A 25,011-nucleotide genomic window follows, 5' to 3' on the forward strand; every position below is an offset into this window, starting at 1 on the left:
AAATTCTTTGCAGGCTGAAACTGGAAAAAAACTGATTCCTCCATTGTCTTTTGGGTTTTGTTTTTACTGCTTTCACTGTGCAGTAAAAACGACAACTTTAAAAAAAATTCTGCGACTCAATACAATAAGGGTATGTTCACACGGCCTATTTACGGACGTAACTCGGGCGTTTTAACGCCTCGAATTATGCCTGAAAAGACAGCTCCATTACATCTGCCCATTGATTTCAATGGGTTTTACGATGTTCTGTTCATACGAGGTGTATTTTTACGCGTCGCTGTCAAAAGACGGCCACCTCAAAGAAGTGCATGTCACTTCTTGGGACGTAATTGGAGCCGTTTTTCATTGACTCCATTGAAAAACAGCTCCAATTACGTCCGTAATGGATGTTGCGAAAAAGGCGTGCACTTGCAAAAACATCTGAAATTCAGGAGCTGTGTTCGCCTGAAAACCGCTCCGTAATTTCAGACGTATTTGGCGTTGCCGTGTGAACATACCTTTACGGTGATACCAAATTTGATATATATATTTTTTTATATTTTACTACTTTTACAAAGTAAAAAAGAATTGTTTTGTTACACCACCTTCCGAGAGGCGTCACTTTTTTAAAAATTTTTAGTCGATTGAGAGGTGTGAGGGCTTATTTCTTGCGCGACGAGCTGTAGACTTTAGTGGTACAATTTTTTTTGTTGCATACAACTTTTTTAGCACTTGTTATTAGAGCTAAGGTGCGTTTTGAAATTCTTTTATTTACGGCGTTCACCATGTGAATTAAATATTGGTTTATTGTAATAGTTCAGACTTTTACGGATGCAGCAATACCAATTTTGTGTTTTTTTTGTTTTTTTTACATTGCTTTAGAGAAAAAGTGGGAAAAGGGTTCTTGATGGGGTTAATTACTATTAATGTGAGGCACATGGAGGTTAAATTCATCACACCTCGTGCCTCACAATAAGTGAAAGAAAGCAGTTTTTATTTTATTTTTATACAGTGTACACATCATAAATGATGCAAAAAAAATAGTTGTGCAGGTTATTACGGCCGCACCAAAACCGAATGTGTATATTTTATGTATTGAGACTTATTTTAATGTTTATTGTAAAAAAAGGTATGTGTATTTTTTTTATTTAACATTTATTTACTTTATTTTTTAAACTTTAATGTACTGGCATATATCTATGTTACAGTACATTAGCCTGTGTACGATCAGTCATACCTAAGTATGACCTAACAGGAAATATGGTAAGACAGCCCTGGGGTCCTTCAATGGACCCTGGGCTGTCTGCCCATATATGGTATGTCCCTCAATCGCGTCACAGGAATTGTGACGCGATCCAAGGGGCATCCCCCCCCATCTCATTCTCATCTCGGCTTTGTTCGCAGCATTCACGAGAATAACGGCAGATATGAGGTTTCTCTGATCTCTGCCGTTCTAAAGCAGTGCTGCGGCTGTGTAATACAGTCATTGCCCCGCTCCTGACAGGAAGTGCGCGCGCGGTCAGCATGATGCGATGCGGCCGGCGCTGCACTAAGCGCAGGCACTGAAGACAGAACATGGGGGTGTTTGGTAGTGTGGCCGCCATGTTCTGTTTTCAGTGCCACTGCTCATTAGTGCAGCGCCGGCCGCATCTCATCATGCTGACCCCGCGTACTTGTTATCAGGACTCTGGACTTTCATACATTCATCTGCTACAATACTGAGCTGTGCAGCCGCACAGCTAAGTAGCGAAATACATGAAATAACGGTATTGAGCCGTTTGGGGATGCAGAGTATCTAAACAGTATCGAAGTTTCGATGCATCGTGCATCCCTAGTATGGACCGCTTTAGACTACCATATAGATAAACTGCAGTCACTGATCAAGGTTGTGGCATAGTAGAGCAGAGCTAAAAAGTGGCCAACACTGAAGAAAATGAATAACGAGTAAACATTCCCCTCGAAGTAGTGGATTAAATATGATTTATTACACAGACACTATAACTGTAATTCTGCCTTATTTTGGCAAACATTTATTGATATATCTATCATAGTGCAGGTACAATGATTGTGTTTGATCTTATTTTATTAACTCTATTGGTGATATATTGGCTTTGCATTCTTATTTGTACTTACAGGAGTGCGGTGCTGACTGTGCCAAGTTCCAGAAGAGTGAGCTAGAACACAAATTTAATAAAAAAGCCTTAGAACGACCATATACCTCACCACATTCCTGGGGGAAAACATACGGGGAACACAAGCGCCACCTGGAATTCAACCATGATCAGTATCGGGAGCTACAGAAGTATGCAAAGGAAATAGGAATTTACTTCACGGCCTCTGGAATGGATGAGGTAAGACTTAGATTAGTGTTACACAGCTCCCTCATTCTCCCAATAGAAGTTATTGCTGCAACACCATCGTGAAATATAATAACCTAAAGGCATTTGATTTACAAATGCTGGTTAGTTTAACCAATGCCCTTTTTTTCTAAATGAGATTTTATAGCTATTCAGTTTAAGCTATAAGATTGCGCCATCTAATATGTAAAAGCTGAGGCAAGTTTATTAACTGTTTTGAATTTATATGGCTACTGTATTATTTAAATTTATTTGTAATGCCTATGTTTGATATTTTACCTGTTTTTATCTTTTCGGTCTTAGATGGCAGTAGACTTTCTAAATGAACTTGGGGTTCCATTCTTTAAAGTGGGGTCAGGAGACACTAATAATCTCCCCTATATAAAAAAAACTGCTCAGAAAGGTAGGTGAATTTGTTGTCCTTTACTGTATATTATAAACTAATTTTGAATATATAGACTTTATTTAATAAAAGTGAATTAAAAAGTTAAAATGAAGATTTGTTCTTCCCGTTTGCCAGCGGCATGACAAAAATGTCACTAAATTGCTAAATGATTAAAAATATCACTACAATGAATACATGTATTTTGTAGGAAGCCAGTAAATGGTGTGCTAATGGTGAGATCCATGTGATCTACCAGGTACAGCAGAAGTAGTTTAAATAATCTACCTCCATTTTTTGTTTCAGTATATATTTATTAATCATTAATTTTTAAAGCACAAACAGAAATAAAGGCTTAAAGGGGTATTCCAGCCACAAATGTTTATCATCAGTCCACTAGATAGGTGATATCAGATCGGCTGAGTTCCACCTTTTGGGAGCATGTCACCATTCTAATTCTATGCAAGTGACCGAAACAGCCAAGCGCAGATCTTTGTTTGCTCTCAGTAGATGAGAACACCCTTGTTTACATTTAGAGGCTGCAAACCTGTATATACCCAGTTCTTCTCTCAGCCGAGAAGTGGATACAATTGTATCTAGTCCAGGCAATCCTCTGTGATCTAAATGCATCTACAATTTTATCCTGTCCCAGGCATTGCCCTGTGAGCTAAATACATCTAGAATTGTTTCCAGTCCCGGAAATGCTCTGTGAGACAAATACATCTACAATTGTATCCAGTCCCAGGCATTGCTCTGTGAGCCACATACTTCTACATTTGTATCCAGTCCCAGGCATTGCTCTGTGAGCTACATACTTCTACATTTGTATCCAGTCCCAGGCATTGCTCTGTGAGCTACATACTTCTACATTTGTATCCAGTCCCAGGCATTGCTCTGTGAGCTACATACTTCTACAATTGTATCCAGTCCAGGCAATGCTCTGTGAGCTAAATACATCTACAATTGTATCCAGTCCAGGCAATGCTCTGTGAGCTAAATACATCTACAATTGTGTCCAGTCCAGGCAATGCTCTGTGAGCTAAACACATCTACAATTGTATCCTGTCTAGGCAATGCTCTGTGAGCCACATACATCAGCAGTAGCTGCACAAATCTCTCTGGTAGTTTGCTACAGTTACAGCCAAAGCCAAGTAACCGATCGGTATGTTATGGAGTGTGAATGGAAACCCACGCAAACACGGAGAGTACACACACTCCTTGCAGTTGTTGCCCTTGACTCAAAAACTGGATCCCAGTGCTAACCACTGAGCTGCTATAATGCTCTGACTATCCGCTTATCTGAATGTCCTACCAGATATGGATTTTCTCAGACACAGGACCTGCTGTTTTGTATGTGATGAGCAGGAGTCACAGCGTCTGGTTGCACATGGAACCACTTTTCTGCCCCCTGTCGCCAACTGCGAATTCGTGGCTTCTTCCACTCAGCCGAGATGTTGGAGTCTAAAAGATGCTGCTCTCTGGGTTGCATGATGCATGATCCGTTGGGGTGCCTCTCCTTTCTGCTCTATGGGAGATAGGGAAACAACCAAGTAGTATGGAATTGTGATCAACCTTTAAAGAAGATTAATAGAGAAATTTAAGCTTCTCATGACCTCCCACTTAGCTGCTGTCATTCTTGAAGAATAATTGGTTCTCTTAGTCTTTGAACTCCCACACTTCTAGATAGAAAGAATGGGGGGGGGGGGGAGGTCCTATATTAGTGCTGTAGGTCCCTCTTTTACCACCGTATATCCAGGTAGAAGTGTGTGCTCTTTATCATGAAGAATCAGGGTTAATCGGAAATAATTAACAAATAAATAATCATAGACCTAAAAGAAAAGGTCAACCATGATCACATTTGCAAAAACCTATATATGTCTCATATTACTGTACCATACAAGAGAATCTTTAGACCTGTATTTAGACTAAAATATTAATTTTATTGTTCCATAAATATGTGGAAAAAAACTCCCATAAATATACATACAAATATTAAAACATACTTAAAAAGAGACTCCGAGATCATCAGAAATTAACCACCATTGCCTAATGTGTATGATAATACAGTACAACAGGTAAGGCAGCAACACACAGGGAGAGCATGTAATACGCCTCTAGACAGAAGTCCACTAGTATATTCACCTTCAATGTAGTCTATAAAGTAATAGATGACTAACCTACATAAATGATCAGCAAAGCTTCATATCCATTACCTGTGGCTGGCATGATGGCTATCAGTGATCACATTGGCATAGTCTACAGTAAACTATGTACTATGGTCCAAAACTCCATAACAAAGCACAGTGCTGAAAATCCCTAACAAACCATTTTAAAATCTGGTCCCTGAGTAGCAATCTCCAGGACCAAGGCAGAAGCAGATGAGCGCATGTGTCAAAATTACCTGTGACAGAGCGTTATTCTACAAAGATTAGAATTGTCCAGAAGATATTAAGAGCGACTTTTTTTTATATGCACACATTTTCCAATACTAAAGCCACTTTTTAGTAGTAGTAGGGTATTGCCGTAATCGGGAGAAATTGCTTTATAAATGTTGGGGTGCTTTTTCTCTCCTTTCTTGTAAAACTTAAAAATGTGCATGTTTTATGGGACAAATGTGACTTTCAATCTCAGACTAATTCCACTAAATGCAGCGAAAAATCTGTGGGGTCTAAATCCTCACTATATCCCTCTATAAATTCCTTGAGGGGTATACTTTGCCAAATGGGGTCACTTTTGGGGGGTTTCCACGGTTTTGGCACCACAAGACCTCTTAAAACCTGACGTGGTGCCTAAAATATATTCTAAAAAAAGGAGGCCCCAAAATCCACTAGGTGCTCCTTTGCTTCTGAGGCCTGTGTTTCAGTCCATTACCGCACTAGGGCCACGTGGGATAATTATAAAAACTGCAGAATCTAGTTAATAAAAATTGAGTTGCGTTTCTCTGGTAAAACCGGTGTTACAGGGAAAAAAAAGGAATAAAGGATTTTCTGCAAAAAAAAAAAATGAAATTTGTAAATTTCACCTCCGCTTTGCTTTATTCCGTGAAACGCCTAAAGGGTTAAGAAACTTTCTAAATGCTGTTTTGAATACCTTGAGGGGTGCAGTTTTTTTAAGATGGGGTGATTTAATAGGGGGTTTCTATTTTATATAAGGCCCTCAAAGCCACTTCAGAACTGAACTGGTCCATTAAAAAAAGGCTTTTGAAATTTTCTTAAAGGGAATGTGTTGCCAGCAAAACATGTTTTTTTTTTTTTTTTTTTTTAGTTAAACAATTAGTGTGTAGGTGATTAAACATTGTTCTAATTTTTATTTATTTTTTTTCAATTTATAATATTTCCCAGCACTGGTCACTAGATGGAGCCATTCCCAAAATTGCAGCATTGCATGTGGTAAAGCAACCACATTGCTTTATGCTGCAAAATTGGGTAAAAATCCCTCGCTCTAGTGAGCTCTCAGAATCCCTCCCTCCTTTATCCTGGCTAGTGCCGGGAGAAACGAGGGGTTTGAACGGTCTAACCTCCTACACTGTGTGTCGCCATTTTTTGAGCTAACACACAGTGTAGTAGGTTTACATACAGTAGTAAACACACACTGAAACACGAACATACATAGAAATAACTTACCTGCTCCAGTCGCCGCCGCTCCCTCCGGTCCATCCGCTCCGTCTGCTGCCGCTGCTCCATGTGCACAAGTCCGGAAGCCGCGACCGGAAGTAGTAATCTTACTGTCCGGCCACGACTTCCGGTCCACAGGAAAATGGCGCCGGACGGCGCGCATTTCAAATTGAACTGTGTGGGAGCGGCGCATGCCAACATAAAGTACAGCTATTTTGTGTAGTATAACCATCTGCCTTACAAGCAGAAGTGTTTAAATTAAGAACAATGCAAATTAGTCTCAAAATTTTGCTATCTTTCACACTTAATCACTGAACGTATTGACCAAATTTTACCACAAACATAAAGTCCAATGTGTCACGAGAAAAAAATCTCAGAATTGCTTGGATTAATAAAGGCATTCCAAAGTTATTACCACATAAAGTGACACATATCCGATTTGAAAACATGAGAAGCTTGGGACTTCCCAGCTCTGTGTCTGGCTTGCGTGTCCAGCAGCTCCATAGAAATGAATCGAGCGCCGGTCATGAATGCGTGATCGGCGCTCCATTCATTTCCATGGTGCTGTCGAACACCGACCCCGGAAGTCCCATGCTTCTCATGGAGCACTTCGGGGGACTTTTGGTCCCCTGTTCTCCTTATCGCTGGGGGTTCCAGTGGTCGAACCCCCAGCAATCACACATGTATCCCCTACCTTGTGTATAGGGGATAGATGTGTTTTTTGGGACAACCCCTTCAAGGACACGTCCAATTTTGGCCTTGAGGACAGAACGATTTTTTTTATATTTCCCTCTTTGCATCCCGGTTCGCGTAACTTTATTTGTTTTCATTTCTTGTATGATATTGTATGAGACTTTTTTTTTTTTTTTTTTTTTTGCGGGACAATTTGTACTTTTATGTAGGTACCATTTTTTTGGTACAAATATATTATCGTTTTAATAGAACTCCTTATTTTGGTGAAAAATGCAGAGAAAAAAAAAAGCTGTTCCACTGCAGTTTTTTTTTTTTAACACCATACACTATCATTATAAATTTGTTGTACAGGTTGTTACGGTCGTGGTGATTCCAAATATGTCTATTTCATGTTTTGGGACTTCTAAAAAGTTTATTCATTGTAAAAAAAAGTTTTTTTCGTTTTTTTTGGGTAATCAAATATAGGGATTTTTCATTTTTTTTTTTTTATTTTTTAACTAATGTGTTGGCATATATCTATATGTCAGTACACTAGCCTGTGTGCTGATTGTACACAGGCAGTTGTTAGGGCATACCTCACTATGCCCTAAGAGGGAATATGGTCAGACAGCCCTGAGTCATAGCACTGCCAATTTATGGGCCTCGATCTCGTCCAAGGGGTTTCCTGTGGCTCCCTCCTCCTATTCACTTTGAAAGCCGCGATAAGCTTTGATCGCAGCATTCAAGGGGTTAACGGCAGAATAGGTTTCTCTTTTCTCGGCCGTTAGAGGGGCTGTGCTTGTGTATTACAGCCGTTGCCCCGCTCCTGATCGCACGCGCACATTGGCTATCACACAGGACGATAATTCTCATCCGAATGCGACAAGCACCCGCCGCTCAGGATGAGTATTCTTGTCCTGTGTCCGCAAAGTATGGGAGCACAGCCCGTAAAACGCAAAAGATGGGACATGTCCTATCTTTTGCGGTACACTTAAACGTCCCAGACGCCTTCCCGTAAACAAACGGGAAGGTGTCTGCGGACAATAGAAATGAATGGGCCCCTAATTGTGGACCGCAATTACGGACAATTTTTATGGTCGTGTGCATGGGTCCTAATACAGGCTGTAACTTCGGACCAGTAAAAGATAAGTAATGCAATGTATTTAGAAATTAACTTTGCTTTTTATGTGGAATAATGATATATGTAATATGTAAAATGCTGTTTGACATGTGCTTTAAATTAATTGAGCATTTTCATTACAACTTTGTGTAAATCTTCTTTTTCTCTCTAGGTCGACCAATGGTGATATCAAGTGGCATGCAGTCAATGGATACCATGCGGCGTGTTTACGAGCTTGTAAAACCAATTAATCCAAACTTCTGTTTTCTTCAGTGTACTAGTGCATATCCCCTTCTTCCAGAAGATGTCAATCTACGTGTTCTACAGGTGAACTGTTTCTTCCTTATATATAGATTTGAGAAAAGGTTGTAGATGGGTTATAGAGAAATGTCATCAAAGATGCTCCCTTTAATAATGGGAACTTAATGTCCGCTTATAAAAGTACTGCTAATATTCTGTCACGAATATATGGCTATATGAATATGGCGGTTCTCCAAATTGGAGATGTGTAAATTAGTAGGGGACATGATTCTTTGATAAACCGCTTCTTCAGGGGTTTTGAAGCTACTGGCCCCTGAAGACCCCAAACATCAGGGAGGCTTGTGTTTTTATACGTTTTTTTTGTTTTTTTATCAAGTACATTTTTATTGTAAGATTTTCTTTTATGGTGGTTTGTTTTTTTTAAAGGAGTTTTCCCAAAATCATAAATTGTCCCCTATCTTGTGGATAGGTGATAATTTTCTGATCCCTGAGTGGCCCCACCGCTGGGTCGCCCACCGATTGGGAGAATGGGGGCCCCAAATCCACAGTGTGGAAGAGCTTGTATGGAGCGGCGTTGATCATGCGCCCACCGCTTCATTCACTGCCTATCAGAATGACAGAAGCTGGCGAGCACTGTACTCTGCTGTTTGTCATTCCCATAGACCGTGAATGGAGCAGCAGCGCGTGCTTGACCACCGCTCTATTCATTGTCCTCCTCACTGCGATGGTGCAGGGATCAGGAACAGGGGGTTTAGGACCCCCGTCGTTCTGATCGGTGGGGCCCCCAGCAATCAGAAAAGGTGATCATTTATGATTTTGGGAATAAACCTGTAATATTGGTTCTTCATATACATTTATTAAGCAGTGTCTTGTTAGTTGGTAGTCTGCAGTGGAGTACTAGTGGACTAGTCAAAACCCTACAGATTATTAGACAGCTAGTATAGGTAGAGTAATTCATATTAAAGGGGTAGTCTGCTTGTCCGCTGGACAGTCCTTACTTGTTAAAGGGGTCCCTTGACATTAAACTGATCACAAAGTCCTGCTAGGACCCCAGTGATCAGCTGTAATCTGTGTAAATTTTCTCTGCAGCGCCACCACAGGAAAAACTAAGGTTTGCACAGTGCTCATTCAAATCAATGGGTAGTCCATGTAAGGCCTCGTGCACACATCTGTACTCTGGTAAGTATTTTGCTTCAGTATTTGGAAGCCAAAACCAGGAGTGGGTCCAAAACCCGAAAGAGGTGCAAATCTTTCCATTATAGGTTTTCTCTGTATATGTTCCACTACTGGTTTTGGCTTCAAAATACTGGCGTGTACATGAGGCCTAAGGCAGGACAGGACAGGTCCTCCAGCGTGAGAGTCTCTCCACCCTGGAAAAGGAATGAGAATCATGAGTAGGGGACCCCCCCCCTGTATTAACTCAGAATTCTTTAATAGAGTATATATGCTCTAAACAGCTCTACCTTCTCTCCCCAGTCTGCCCAGGCAGTGTAGAAGACGTGATAACACCTGGCCCTGTATTCTCCTGAGCGCGCCTCGGCTACTGAATTGGCGCATGCGCAGTACAACACTAAAGTTTCGCAGGCTGAATCCGCTTTACTGCGCATGCGCCAATTACGTCACACCAATCTGGGTGTAGTGTGATTTAATCGGCGCATGCGCAGTAAAGCCGGTACGACCCGTGTGTAAAAAAATAAACAAAAAAAACACTGGCATTTTCCAAACAAGAAAACCGCAGTGTGAACTACCCCATAAAATCTGGGTGTGATGATTGTTGTTTTTATAACCTTATTCATTTAACACTTGTAGAGATTAAAAAGTATTGACAGTCATGTCAAGTCAAAAGGAAAATTAATTGCATGTCTTATAATACACATATTTTTCAGATGTTTTTAATTGTTTTATTTTTGCTTTTAGGAATTTAAGTCTGCCTTTCCAGACATCCCTGTTGGTTACTCCGGCCATGAAACTGGTATTGCTGTTACTATTGCAGCTGTTGCGATGGGTGCCAAAGTGGTTGAGCGCCATGTGACCCTAGACAAGACTTTGAAGGGTACTGACCATCAGGCTTCTCTTGAACCAAACGAACTGGCTGACTTAGTTAAATCTATAAGGCTAGTGGAGAAGTCAATGGGGTCTCCAGTAAAACGTCTCCTGCCTTGTGAAATGGCTTGCCTCAATAAGGTAACCTCTATATTTCTTATGGATTTTAACTTTTTTTTTTTTCATGAAACAAAACAATAGTGTAAACCAATCCCTGTGAGTGGTGGACCATTCTTCACCATCTTATTATGACAAGCAAATCTGACTTTAGTGGGTGCTTTTTGTCCCATTATAAAGAACCAACTGTAAATTAGGGTGAAGTAGGATAATTGGTCTAGGGGTGCTACACATGGTCTGGTCTGGGCCCCCAAGTCCCAGTGAATAGAAACTCTCTAAAGGGGTCGTCTCACAAAGTCCATTCTTTTTAAATAGACTCTCCTCTTTAACCCCCAGCGATCAGCTGTCATCCACAGGGTAAGCCACATCTGGCTATACTGCGGCCACGGTAGGGTAAAAGTAGCATTACATGTCTGTCATTGAAATTAATTTGCTTCATGGACAGGCCTGTTCCCCTAAAGGAGCTCCCTGTATGACGTCCCTATCTCCCAAAAAGGCTTATGGGCAGTGGTTGTCTTTAGGAGACAACCCCCTTAAAGGACATTCTAGAATATTGTGTTTTGAGTTTTCAATTTTGAGGTAAAAGTTTTCAGCATGATGATGACTCGAGCTGACTCGATGATGAAAGCGAGGTCCAGTAAAGAAAAACTAGATTGTAAAGTTCATTATAGAAGAACTTTACTGGCCTTCACAAACCCTTGACTTTGTGGAACCCCCTAGAATATCTGGGGATAATTTAGAACGTAGCCTGACCTCCCTAAGGCTGCCATGTTCCAATGTATAGGGGAAAGCCTTTCCAGAAGATTGGAGCCATTATAGCAGAAAAGAGGGAGCAGCTCTGATGGCATTGGGTGTTCTATAGGTAGTAATAAATGTGAGGTATAAAATGTAGAATGATCAGCATTTCCGTATAATATATATAGGATTGCAGAGCGTGCTTGTCTGACTGACGTCTGGAGTCACTTTAATCGACTGAGAGTCAGACGATGTAAGTTGTCAAGCATTTCCTTCTCCTCCCTGTCATTTAGTTTTCTGGGACATTTGTCATCCGAAAAATCACAGAAAATAATATTTTGCCGCCTTTTCTTATAGGGAAGATTTTATTCGGTTTCTGCAAATTTAACCCTGAAGTAGAGAGAGAATTTTTTCCACAGACCCATATGTTCTTTATCTGAATAAATAGTATGTTATGTTTGATGATGATTTATTTTTAAGAAAGCCAACATGATTTTAACCTCCCCTATCACCAATGGTGTGTTGCAGCCGCTTTTCTAACGGTATTGAAGCAACATCTGAATATAGCCATGGCAAACGTTAACGTTTGAGCGGTTGGGGAAGATAGCTGTTGGTATATCTCGTATATGGCCCGCTAAAGCCTTCTCCACATATCCCATTGTTAACATGTCCGATGTTTTAGTTTTAATCCGTTTTTTTCTGTGTGTCCATGTAAAGTATATGTTGACAGTTATACAGATACTTATGGATATAAGCTACACTCCGAGAACATCTGACATGTAAGTGTATGTAAACAAAAATTGTGTTCAGATTTTCGGTCCGATTTACCACTGTGACAAACAGCAGAGGGGATGAAACAAAAAACATACTCCCCTCCCCTAGGAACCCCTTAGTGACGCTTCCCAGCAAAATACGCTATATTTGTTGCGGATTTACACTATCCATTGAGCTCAAAGGGGAAAATCTGCAACAAATATGCATTTAAAAATCTGCATTGCAGGTTAATTTCTGTGTACATTTTTTATGTGGATGAGATTTTTAAAAGCTCATCGCCTTTGCTTCTACTGTGATATGCTGCAGATTGTCTGCAACTCTGGATGGATAATCTGCAGCAATTCCGCTACATGTGCATGCAGCCTAATATGCCTAAAGGCATTTTAATGTTTTTTAATGAACATGTAGATTTTGACACTTTCTTTAACAGGTTTGTTCATCGCCTATTTTGATGCTGATTTTTTATTAAATACCGGTTTGATGCCAAAATGCTCAAAATAGCTAGCAAGCATTTTTTGGCAGAGTTTTAAAGCCTCTTGACTTCAATGGTAAAATTTGGCCCAAATTGTGGTAAACACTGCGACTTTTGTGCCATTTCTGCCACTCACAGCGTTTTTCTACGGATTTACCATAGGTTTACACCAGAAGCTGATGTAAATTATCACACAAATCTACGCCAACTCATTGCGTATGAAATGAAGGTTATAACAAATCCCCCCCCCCCCCCCCCCCCCCGGTGTAACTTGGGATCAGTACTTAACATTACTTGTCAATTTCTGTTTAGAGCAAATTGTAAAATGTTATCACGATCAAATATCCAATGTAGAAAAACAATAAAAATGTAAACTTGGGGTATGACTTATAAGCGATTTCACTGCAGTTTAAATATTTTATTATATTTATTTAGTAACTGGCAATCCAAAACTTGATACTGTTGAAATTACCATAATGGGGCTGTATTTGTACTGGGAGATTGCTACCTTCTGTCCTTTCTGATGGCATGGATGGTGGACTGCATGAACATACCTTCACTGCAAAGCGCAATATCTGATCAGCTCTTCGGTTATAGGGGTTGCCCCAGTATTCAATGCCATTGCACTAAAAACAAATTAATTTTTAATGCTGAATTAGTCATTTACCTTTGTTACAAAAATGCTCCAGTTGCAAGATATTCCCTTCATTATAATGGCGCCCCCTGGTGTTCAAGCTGTATAGTAATATGCACCTCCTTCTACTGTCAGAATGAGGGAGGATGCACATGCTCGGTTGAACGCTCAAACTACCACAAGGCAATAGAAAATGCCTTCTCTGCTTTATCAGTAAAGAAGATGGAGACTCACTCAGACCTCATGCACACACTCGTGGGCCTCCGCCCGCATTTTCAGGCCGTTCTCCCATAAAAAGTATGGGAGCACGGCCCGTAAAATATGAAAAATAGGTCATGCTCCATAATTCCCGGCACAATTCTACGGCACTGACACTTATCCGTAGCGATATGGAAAGGTGTCCGTGGCCAATAGAACTAAATGGGTCCGTAATTGCGGACCGTATTAGTGTGCATGGGGCCTAAGAAATGGTATCACAGAATAGGAACTCTTCATAAAACATAACCTTTATTTATTATAGGACTAAAATACCCCAGGTAATTACATTGATATATAGATACCCCTGACACCACCAAAGCTTATTCAATAAACAATGCACAATTGTCACCTAGAGTATCCAGAACAAATGTGTCTGTAGGTGGCGTGTTACAATACGCCAACCTTTGTGAATTTTTATTATCGGCTCCTCTTCTAAAGATACCCCTTGTAGAAGCTGTCCTTAGACCGTCATAACATAATTGATGGCTGAAAGATCTTGTCAGGTTACTCTATTAACATGCTTGTTCAAGATGAGCGGACAGTAGACACCTCAAGTACCACTTGGGGTAAACAACTGATTGAAACCGGAAAAACCATCGGGATAGAGTCTAGCAGCCCTATGATTTGCATACCGTGTTTGGCATCTTTAACGTGGATCTGGCAGGTTTCGGGCATGCTGATTTCAGTGGTCTGTCATTTATATGTTAATGTGTAGTTGTTTCTGAGGACTTACATCTTATATTTGCGGTGAGACAGACATATGCTACAGGGCTTGAGGCCAATAATCATATAGTTACACCCCCCCCCCACATCTCCGACTCTGGTGCGGCAGCGCGTCTGGCACGCCGCAAATATAAGTTATATGTTAATGTGCAGTTATTTCTGAAAACGTACAAGTGACAGACCGTTGAAACCTGTAGCAACTTCATTCTGTCCTAAGACAGGACAATACAAATCTGACCGATCCACTTTAAAGCCGTAGAAATATGTGCATTGGTCGGTGGGGCTGTGTGCAAGAGCTGTAGGCATCCAGTGAAGAAATCAAGGAAAATGGCTGTATTACTGAAAGTGTGTATACAAATAGATCTGTTTTTAACTGTAGTCCGAGACGGGCCTAACTACCTGTTTTAAAAAAAAAAAAATGTCATTTATGTATCTTTCAGCTTGGTAAATCTGTAGTGGCAAAAACTAAAATCCCTGCAGGCACTGTGATAGCTCTCAACATGTTGACGGTGAAGGTGGCCGAGCCACGTGGTTTCCCTCCTGAGGAGATCTTTGACCTTGAAGGCAAGACCGTTAAGAGAGACATCGAGGAGGATGAATCTGTCACAGAAGAAGCAATAGAGAATTACAACACAAGAACGAAATGTTAATACAATTTCAAGCCTGACTGTTATCCAACAGTTTTTCTCCAGTCACCTTTTACCTTACTAATACATGTTTTACGTAGAAGTCAATTGCACAGGGTTTTGGATCCTTTTTGTATCAAACTATTCAGTGGCATGTCAGATCGAGTTGCTGTACTAGATTTGTCAAGTCTAAATGGGTGAAAGTGCTGTTGCTTGTAAGGCTGTGAAATGCATGGCAATCACTGTTTTGTAAGCAGATTCTCTTTTGAAATTTGCAGATCACAGCATTTTGTGAATATTTCTTATAGTTTGATATATACACTGAAAAAAATAAAATCGATAAAAAAAAAAATCGGTGGTGGCTCTGCTATGGACCTTTTGCTTTCTAGGAAATTATTTCACCCCCTTGTGTTGTAAGGCTAGCATTAGCCTATTATCATCTACTTTATGTAATGCTTGCTTCGATTCATTGAACATAGAGCATGAGTACGAAACATTTCCTTCAATAAACCTCAACACTGGGCTTCATGCGTTTTTGAATTGACCCATAATCGTTTTTACAGCATGTTTACTGGAATATTATTATTAGTTATTTTGCTTTATATGCTTTTCCTGGCATGTTTACATTTAGTGCATCATTACCTTCAACCACGATCCTTGGTTTATGAATCTGGCTTTTATTAGAAAGGAATCCTTAATGCACGATTTACCATCCCGGGGAAATGTCCTGTGAAATGCACTTTCTCTGAATGTTTCAAAAAGATTTTGAGATTTTCTGAATGCTTTGTAATCGTTGCTCATTTTCAATTTGTTACTAAAATCTTGAACTTTGTTAACAGGATACATTTTATGAATAAACTATCCTTTACAAATAGGAGTTTATTGACAGTTCTGCTTTTATGGCTGGTTTATGATTAGGAGGTTATACAACTGTATAGCATTGATATATCACAGCTGGGGGGCAGCAGTAAACTTATTTATTAGTGGAAAATCTATTTAAGTTGGCATTGCCTAAAATTGGAAAATCCCCCTTCAGATTAATAGGCTAACTAACCGTAGCTGCATACATATTTTATCCATACAGATTCTATATTAGAAAACATACAAGAGGTGTCCAGCATTTTACATTTATGGCCACACATAGGCCATCAGTATGTGATAGGTGGAGGTCGCAGCCCAACAGTTAGCATGGCTGCACACCGTGGCACCTGCACTGCAGCACCGAGTGACTCACTCCTCCATGTGACTTCACTTGAATGGGCTAAGGTACCAGACCGCACATGCACATTAATTTCACCGTGTGAAGTACTGTACTGAAAGTGCAGTAGCCTCTTTGTTCTGCTGATTGGTGGTGGTCCCTGGCGTTAGTCCCCACCAAACACGGCTGGTCTAAGGTTGGTTGCACCCCTTATAGAGTAAGTTAATTTGAAAAATAATACTCTTACAGTTTCCAAATAACTCTTCCCAATCAATAAACTAGGAAATGCATCTAGGCCAGTTTTTCTCCTACACCTTCACGACTGCACCAGGAGGTTTTACCCGGTTCCAAAGGGAAAGGAAACAGGTAGCAGTTTAAATTTCCCTACCTCACCCTTTCCAGTTGTTTCCTGTACCTTTTGGATATGGGAAGCAGGATCCGTGCGAACTGCATGATATCAGATTCATCGCTGCCCAATCTCTTCCTCTCCCCTGGAGTGACGAGCAGTGACTGATTTCATGGAGGAACGGAGCAGACAACTGGGCTCCAAGCAGCAGATACACCAAGGAACAGGAGAGTTGGTAAGTCCTGTAGTCTGGGCAAAGAGGGAGCTTAAAAAGTTTTGACTTATTGAGAAATGTGGAATATGTAAGAAGTCTCTTCCTGCAACATACTGTATAAAAAAAGCACTCTGTTAGAAATGTATGGAGAAAATATTGAGTAGGGAATCCCCATCCCTTCTACATAATATGAGAAGTGTGATATGTGAAGAGGTGGATTTAGCATTATCTAGGTGTACCCTTCCAGCCTCTCCTATTTCGTCTACTTCCAGATCAGTCTTACAGGATTTGTCAAATTCAGATATCCATCAGGAGGAAGGAGGGCTGGATTCTGACAATCGTGAGAGACCGTTATTCCGAGCTGTGGACAATGTACAATGGACTTCTCAAAGCATTAAGATATGAAAATATCAAGGAGTCCAGGTTTAAATGTCTGGGGGTCTGTACTCTAGAGTAGAGGTTTTTTTTTTTTCTTCCCAGTCCACAAGAATATTAAAAAGCTAATCAGAAAGAAATCGACATATCCAGAAAAGGCTCTTTATCCATAGAAACTTCTAGCGTAAATACCCATTCACTGAGGCGGTTTCTGATAAATAGGATAAGATTCTCAAAATTGATCCTCCTGTAGCTAGAATTTTAAACCATATCGCTCTCCTCTGAGAATTTGGTCCTATTGAAATACCCTATGGCCAAATAGGTATCCTTAAGCAGACTTGGGAGGCTAGCACAGCAGCCTGTAAATCAAGCATTGCTGCTACATGTATTGCAAGAACCTGAAAGATTTGAATGGAACGGTTAATGGACCTTAATTTTAAGGCCCCAAGAGAGCAGATTTACCCTTTCACCTATGACCGTACCCCTGGAGAGTAATCCCATTCGCTGGACCGAAAGCCTGAGGAGATGGACACCTCTCCACACCCCCAGTCAGGTTTCCTGTCCTCCGGATGGGATCGTCCTGTTAGGAAAAGGAGCACTTCTCCATGGGTTGCAGACCCCCTATCAAGGTTCTTACCTTTTCTCCCTAGGGGTGCTCTGGAAGGTGTAAGTCTCCTTTGGAGGGAGCAACCTTAAGTCTGGGTTCGGTTGCTCCCCTCCTCTCCCGGTCCATCGCATTCCTCCCTCGAGGTGGTTTTAGGTCCCGTGAGGTGAGACCTTCCTCTGGCGGGAGAGCGGTTCTCCCGGGGTCATGCTCGGTTCCCTAGTGGGGCCGGCACGCATGCCCAGTGTTGGCGGCTTCTGGCACACTCTGTGCAAAACTTCCGGTCGCCGCGACACGTCACTTCCGGCAGGGGTAACCGCGTCCTATGCTCCAGAAGTGATTGTTCCGGCGGCCCCAACAGGGAGGAGAGGCTCTAGGTGTCCAGAGCAAAGGGCCTCCCCAGCCAATCCAAGGCCTATTTAGGCCTGAATGATATGGAGCCTCAGTCTCCAGCATCTCCCTCCATAATGGAAATGCCAGGAGAAGCCACCGGATGCGCTGACAGCTCGGATACCACAAGGTCCTCCAGTCCGGTACTTGAGAAGGCAGGACCATGGGGTAAGACAAAAAAAACAAAAACCTCTTTCTTGCTAATACTGTTCTCTTCTACATATGTTTAGGCCAGGGAAGGTCTTAGGAAAAAAATGGATAAAACCCGTAACAAAGAGTGCGCAGTTTGCAATAAGAAACTCGCAGCCTCTTATAATAAAGGACTTTGCCAGAATTGTTTAGATAAAATCACCACAGAAGAATCTACAAGTCTGGCTTCAAGCATTAAAGAGATTGTGAGGGCAGAAGTTAGGAACTCCCTAAAGAAAAAGAAGGATCTTCCATCCACCTGTTCTAGTCTGGTAGATCTATCCGATTCCTCTGCTGAAGAGGATTTTCAGCTAGAAGGAGAGCTGAGCTCTTCAGATAATTCCTCGGACGGGGGGGGGGGGGGATTTGTTCTTCGCAGAGGACGTAGACAAGCTTCTTTTAAAACCATAAGAGCAACTATGAACATCGATGACCCCAAAGAACCTCGTTCCGTCCAGGACATAATGTTTGAAGGCATAGGGCCTAGAAAACAGAACTTTCAGAAGAACGTATTGAACCTTATTAAAAGGGAATGGAAAAATCCAGATAGGAAAGTTGGTATTCCCAAATTTCTTAAAAGGAAATATCCCTTAGAAGAGGTCTGCAAGGACTGGGATAATACCCGTAGACTTGACGCCCCAGTGGCAAAAATATCAAGGAGGAATCCTCTTCCATTTGAGGATCTAGGCTCTTTATCCGATCCCATGGATAGAAAAGCCGATTACTACCTCAAGAGAAGCTTCTACGGGGGCTTTCTACTACTATAAATCTCCCCTCCAAAGATTGTGTGATGGCATCGCTAGGCCTGGAGGATGTGTACTATCACGTGCCAATATGCAGTCGTCCTCATCAGAAATATCTTAAAGGGAACCTGTCACCAGCATTTCACCTATTGAACTTTACTTATCCCTCACTGGCCGCTGCTATAAAAAGTTAATTGCCATTTTCCCCTCTCCTAAACTCCTCCTCCGACTGTAAATAACGGTTCTCAAACATTTTGCGCCTTTTATTGTAATAATCCGGTGTCCCGTTGTACGCACACACCAGAAGAGGACATCAATACACAAGCGTGGGATTTTGTGTGTTGGGGGAAGGCGAGGAGCTGTCAATCAAAGGTAAGGAGGTGGGGTGGACTCGGAATGACTTGAGGAATGAAGATATGACTCTTATGCTCATTAGCATACGGTGCGGGAACACTAAAACACTGAAGACTACAGAACTGACTAAGAAGACAATTATAAGTAATATAGAAATTATTTTTTACCCACTACCACCTGGTATTGCTGGTGTAATAGGTGAAATGCTGGTTCCCGGTTCCCTTTAAGAGTAGCAGTGAACCTCAACAAATCCTTGTTTCACCTTCAGTACAGAATCCTCCCCTTTGGCATTTCACAAGCCCCAAGGGTGTTCTCAAAGATAATAGCAGAATTGATATCATACATACGGACGAGGGACATCCTCCTGATTCCCTACCTGGACGATTTTCTAATAGTGGCAGAAACATCTCAGACCCTGGTACTACAGATAGAAATAATTTGTTCTATCCTAACGAACTTAGGATGAAACATGAATCTAAAAAAATCACATTTAATTCCATCAACCAGATGTGTCTTTCAAGGGATCCTGCTAGATTCCTGCAGGCAGATGTCCTTTCTCCCAGAAGGGAAGATCAATCCCCTGATAGACAGGGTCTCAGAGCTATATTTAGACCATACGACCTCTTTGAGGGAAGTTATGTCCGTTCTGGGCCTCATTCATCCCAGCAGTATTATGGGCTCGCTTCATGTCCAGGGCTCTACAATGGGACATGCTAAATCAGTGGGACTGGAGCGGTCTCTCCCTAGATCAATCCCTCCGCATCTCATCAGCGGCCAGGCTGTCTCTCAGATGGTGGTTGAACAGGGAAATCCATGGGGTGCCCCACCTGAGGTTCACAACCCCTACTGTCAATATAACTACGGATGCGAGTCATTGGGGTTGGGGAACTACGACGACTCTTTTCTTCAGAGTCAGTGGGATCACCAGACCGCACAGATGTCCTCCAATTTCAAAGAACTGGCAGCAGTTTTTCAAGCTATGAAACTATACCAGCAATTTCAGGTCAGAATTTAAAGATATATTCAGACAACACGACAGTGGCTTATATAAATCATGAGGGAGGGGGCGAGATCAATTTCACTGATGGAATTATCTTCCCAGATATTTTCTCTGGAAGAACACCATCTGTTGACCCTCTAAGCTGTCCACCTGAAGGGAAGGAACAACTAGGTGGCAGACTTCCTAAGCCGAGAAAGGTTACGCCAATCAGAATGGTCTCTGAATACGAAAGTATTTCAGAAGATTGTTTACAGATGGGGGATTCCCTCAATAGACCTGTTTGCATCCAGAGGAAATAGGAAAGTCAAGAAATTCTTCTCCCTGGATCCATCAGAACACCCAACAGCAATAGATGCATTCTTCCAGTGTCAGAGTCAAGAGAGGGGCTATGCCTTTCCCCCGCCCATGTCTTCTTCCAAGGGTGATCAAAAAGATCAGGGAAGACAGAGCTTCAATAATCCTGATAGCCCCCTTCTGACCAAAGAGACCATGGTTCACATGGTTAAGGAAAATGTCCTCAAACCAACGGTGGATTCTCCTGACCCTACCAGATCTCCTATACCAGGGCCCAGGCATGCACCACGAAATTCAAAAGCTTCATCTGACAGCCTGGCGACTGAAAGGGTAATCCTTAGACAGAGAGGGTTCTCAGAGTCTGTCATTTCTACTCTGCTAGCAAGTAGGAAAAAGGTTACCTCTGAAATATATCTAAGGGCCGGGAAAGCATTCACAAATTTTGCAGGGGTGAACATAAATCCACTAACCAAACCAGATATCCCCTTGATATTATATTTTCTCCAGGCAGGATTAAATAAGAACCATAACCCCTTCGCGCTCAGTGACGTACTATTCCGTAATGGTAACCACATCGTTCGCGCTCCATGACGGAATAGTACGTCACGGAAGGAAGGGCCATTTCGGCCGTCTTCCCGGTACATACAGGAGCTGTGACAGCTGCTGTCTCGTACAGCAGTTGCCGCAGCTGCTATAGCGGGGACCGATCGATGTGTCCCCGCTGATTAACCCCTTAAAAGCTGCATTCAATAGCGATTGCGACTTCTTAGGGGTTAAACCACCATCGACGGCCCGCTACAGGATAGCGGGCAGCGATGGTTGCTATGACAACCGGACGCCTAATAATGGCTTCCGTCTATGCCATCTACGGAAGCCTAATGGGTCCTGACAAAGTCAGGACCCACTATGCTTGCTGTCAGCGAGTAGCTGACCGCTCTCATACACTGCACTACGCATGTAGTGCAGTGTATTAGAATTGCGATCGGGGCCTCCTGCCCTCAAGTCCCCTAGTGGGACAAAGTAATAAAGTTAAAAAAAGTCGTGTAAAAATAAGAAAATAAAAGTTTTAAAAGTAATAATAATAAAAATCCCCCTTTTTCCCTTATCAGTCCTTTGTTATAAATAAAAATAAATAAATAAACTATACATAATTGGTATTGCCGCGTCCATAACGGCATGAACTACAAAATTATTTCGTTATTTATCCCGTGCGGTGAACGCCATAAAAGAAAATAATAATAAACCGTACCAGAATCACAATTGTTTGGACACTTCACTTCCCAAAAAATTTAATAAAAAGAGATCAAAAAGTTGCATTTACCTAACAATGGTTCTGATCTAAACTACAGTTTGTTACGCAAAAAACAAGTCCTCGCACGGCATTCTTGATGGAAAAATAAAAAAGTTCTGGCTCTTAGAATAAGGTAACACAAAAAGTAAATAATTTTTTTTCAAAAAGTATTTTATTGTGCAAACGCCATAAGACATAAAAAAAAACTATTAACATCTGGTATCGCCGTAATCGTATCGCCCCGCAGAATAAAGTGAATATGTCATTTATAGCGCACGGTGAACGCTGTAAAAAAAATAAAATAAAAAACAATAGTAGAATTACTGTTTTTTAGTCACCACGCCTCTTAATAGTAGAATAAAAACTGATGAAAAAGTCGCATGCACCCCATGAAAACTGCAATGAATTCCTCAAGGGGTCTAGTTTCCAAAATGGGGTCACTTTTGGGGGGTTTCCACTGTTTTGGCACCACAAGCCTCTTCAAACCGGACATGTTGCCTAATAAAAAGGAGGCCTCAAAATCCACTAGGTGCGCCTTTGCGTCGAAGGCTGGTGCTTCAGTCCATTACCGCACTAGGGCCACATGTGGGATATTTCTCAAAACTGCAGAATCTGGGCAATAAGTATTGAGTTATGTTTCTTTGGTAAAATCTTCTTCTTCTGTTTTAAAGAAAAAAAATGGAATAATGATTTTCTGACAAAAAAAAGAAATATGACCATTTCACCACTACTTTGCTTTCAATTCCTGTGAAATACCTAAAGGGTTAATAAACTTTCTAAATGCTGTTGTGAATACTTTGAGGGGTCTAGTTTCTAAAATTGGGTGTTTGATAGGTGTTTCTAATGTATAGGCCCCTCCAATTAACTTCAGAACTGAACTGGAACCTAAAAAAATAAAAGTGAGGCAATGCTTCGCTTCTTACATTACACTGATAATGAGCAGTGCCCACCTCGAGATGACCCCAGTTTTGACCGTTTGTATAAATGGAGACCCCTATTAGACTATTTCTGTGCCCGGATTTCCCTAGCATACACCCTCGAGAATTGTATCTCTATTGATGAGTCCTTGGTACATTTTAAAGGGAAGCTTCAATTCCGCCAGTACCTGCCGAGTAAGAGGGCAAGGTATGGTGTGAAGATGTATAAGCTGTGTGAGAGTGCATCAGGGTATACCTACAAATTTAGGATATATGAAGGGAACTACACCAGTATTCAGCCCCCAGAATGCCCCCCCCCTTACTGGGAGTTAATGCAAAAATTGGGTGGGATTTGGTGCACCCACTGCTGGACCAGGGTTAACACCTCTACCTGGATAATTTTTATACCAGCGTCCTACTCTTCAAGTGCCTCGCTTCCAGAAGTCCTGCGGCATGCGGCACTGCTAGAAGAAATCTGAGAAGCCTCCCTAAGACTCTGCTTGGGCAAACACTCAGAAGGGGTGAGAGCAGGAAACATTCTAGCAGCAACATATTGTGTGTCCAGTACAAGGACAAGAGAGATGTCCTTGTATTGACAACAATACATGGCCACACCAGTACCCATGTACCAGTACGAGGTACCAGTACAGAGACCCCCCAAACCAGACTGCATCCTGGACTACAATAGGTACATGCGAGGGGTGGACTTGTCAGATCAAGTCCTGAAGCCCTGCAGCGCCATGCAGTGTGGTATAAGAAGCTGGCCGTGCACATCATACAGATGGCATTGTACAATGCGTACGTGCTACGTCGATGTACAGGCCAGATGGGAACTTTCCTGGAATTTCAAGAGATGGTTATCAAGAACCTAATCTTTAGGGACAAAGAAGGGGGGGCACCCAGTACTTCTGGAAGCGAGGCCACACGCATCGTACCAGGGCAACACTTTACAGGAGAAGTTCCCCAAACTGGCAAGAAGGGAAAAAGTCAAGAGGTGCAAAGTCTGCTATAAGGAAGGACACAATATATCAATGTGACACGTGTGCCGAAAAACCAGGGCTCTGTATGAAAGAGTGTTTTAAAATTTATCATACGTCCCTTGATTTTTAATCTACCCCAGTTTTACTTACCCTGATGCACGCCGCACAGTTTATCCCCCTCATCTTTCCCTTCTGAGCCCTGCTGTGTGCTAAGGCAGCTGTTAACAGCCAAATTGAGGGTATTGCCATTCCCGGGAGAACCCACATTACAGTTTATGGGGTGTATGTCTCCGGTCAAAATGCTCGCTACACCTCTAGATGAATGCCTTAAGGGGTGTAGATTTTAAAACGGGGTCACTTCTCGGTACCTCATGGGCTTCTGCATACATGACTTCGCACCAGAAAATCCCCAGTAAGCTAAATAGTGGTCCTTTCCTTCTGAGCCCTCCCATGGGCCCAAACGGCAGTTTATCACCACAAATGGGATATTGCCACACTCAGGACAAATTGGGCAACAAAATGGGTTATTTTATTTCTTGTGAAAATAAGACATTTTGAGCCAAAACGACATCTTATTGGAAAAAATGTTAAAAAAATTAATTCACAGCCCAATTCAAATAAATTCTGTGAAAAAACTGTGGGGTCTAAATGGTCACAGCACCCATAAATGAATTCCTTGAGGGGTGTAGTTTCCAAAATGGGTTCACTTCTGGTGGGTTTCCATTGCTTTGATACCTCTGGGGCTCTGCAAACGCAACATGGCACCCGAAAACCAATCCAGCAAAATCTGGACTCCAAAGAACACACAGCGCTCCTTCCATTCTGAGGGCTCCCATGGACCCAAACAGCAGTTTATCGCCACAAATTGGGTATTGCTGCACACAGGAGAAATTTGGCACCAAAATGGGGTATTTTTTTTTATTTCACCGCCCAATTCAAATACGTGCTGTGAAAAAACTGTGGGGTCAAAATGGTGACAACAACCATAAATAAATTCCTTGAGGGGTGTAGTTTCCAAAATGGGGTCACTTTTGGAGGATTCCTACTGTTATGGCACCTCAACACCTCTTCAAACCTGGCATGCTGCCTAAAATATATTCTAATAAAAAAAAGAGGCCACAAAATACACTGGGTGCTTCTTTGCTTCTGGGGCTTGTGTTTTAGTCCACGAGCACACTAGAGCCACATGTGGGACATTTCTAAAAACTGCAGAATCTGGAAAATACATATTTAGTAATGTTTTTCTGGTAAAACCTTCTGTGTTTTAGAAAAAAATTGGATAAAATTGAAATTCAGCAAGAAAAATGAAATTTCATCTCCACTTTGCTTTAATTCTGTTTTGAATACTT

General features: G+C 41.7%; 1 protein-coding gene across 1 annotated transcript in view; it reads left to right on the forward strand.

Moving 5' to 3' along the window:
* Nucleotides 1–15,644, forward strand: part of NANS (N-acetylneuraminate synthase) — a 31,064-nt gene extending 15,420 nt beyond the window's left edge. Inside the window, exons 2-6 of the mRNA XM_075825541.1 lie at nt 2,115–2,330; nt 2,640–2,739; nt 8,297–8,451; nt 10,303–10,569; nt 14,582–15,644. Coding sequence (XP_075681656.1) covers nt 2,115–2,330; nt 2,640–2,739; nt 8,297–8,451; nt 10,303–10,569; nt 14,582–14,791 — 948 coding nt within the window. The 3' untranslated portion in view covers nt 14,792–15,644. The remainder of the gene's footprint in view (nt 1–2,114; nt 2,331–2,639; nt 2,740–8,296; nt 8,452–10,302; nt 10,570–14,581) is intronic.
* Nucleotides 15,645–25,011: the final 9,367 nt, after the last annotated feature.

Source organism: Rhinoderma darwinii, chromosome 1 (assembly GCF_050947455.1).
Source record: "Rhinoderma darwinii isolate aRhiDar2 chromosome 1, aRhiDar2.hap1, whole genome shotgun sequence".
Lineage (NCBI taxonomy): Eukaryota > Metazoa > Chordata > Amphibia > Anura > Rhinodermatidae > Rhinoderma > Rhinoderma darwinii.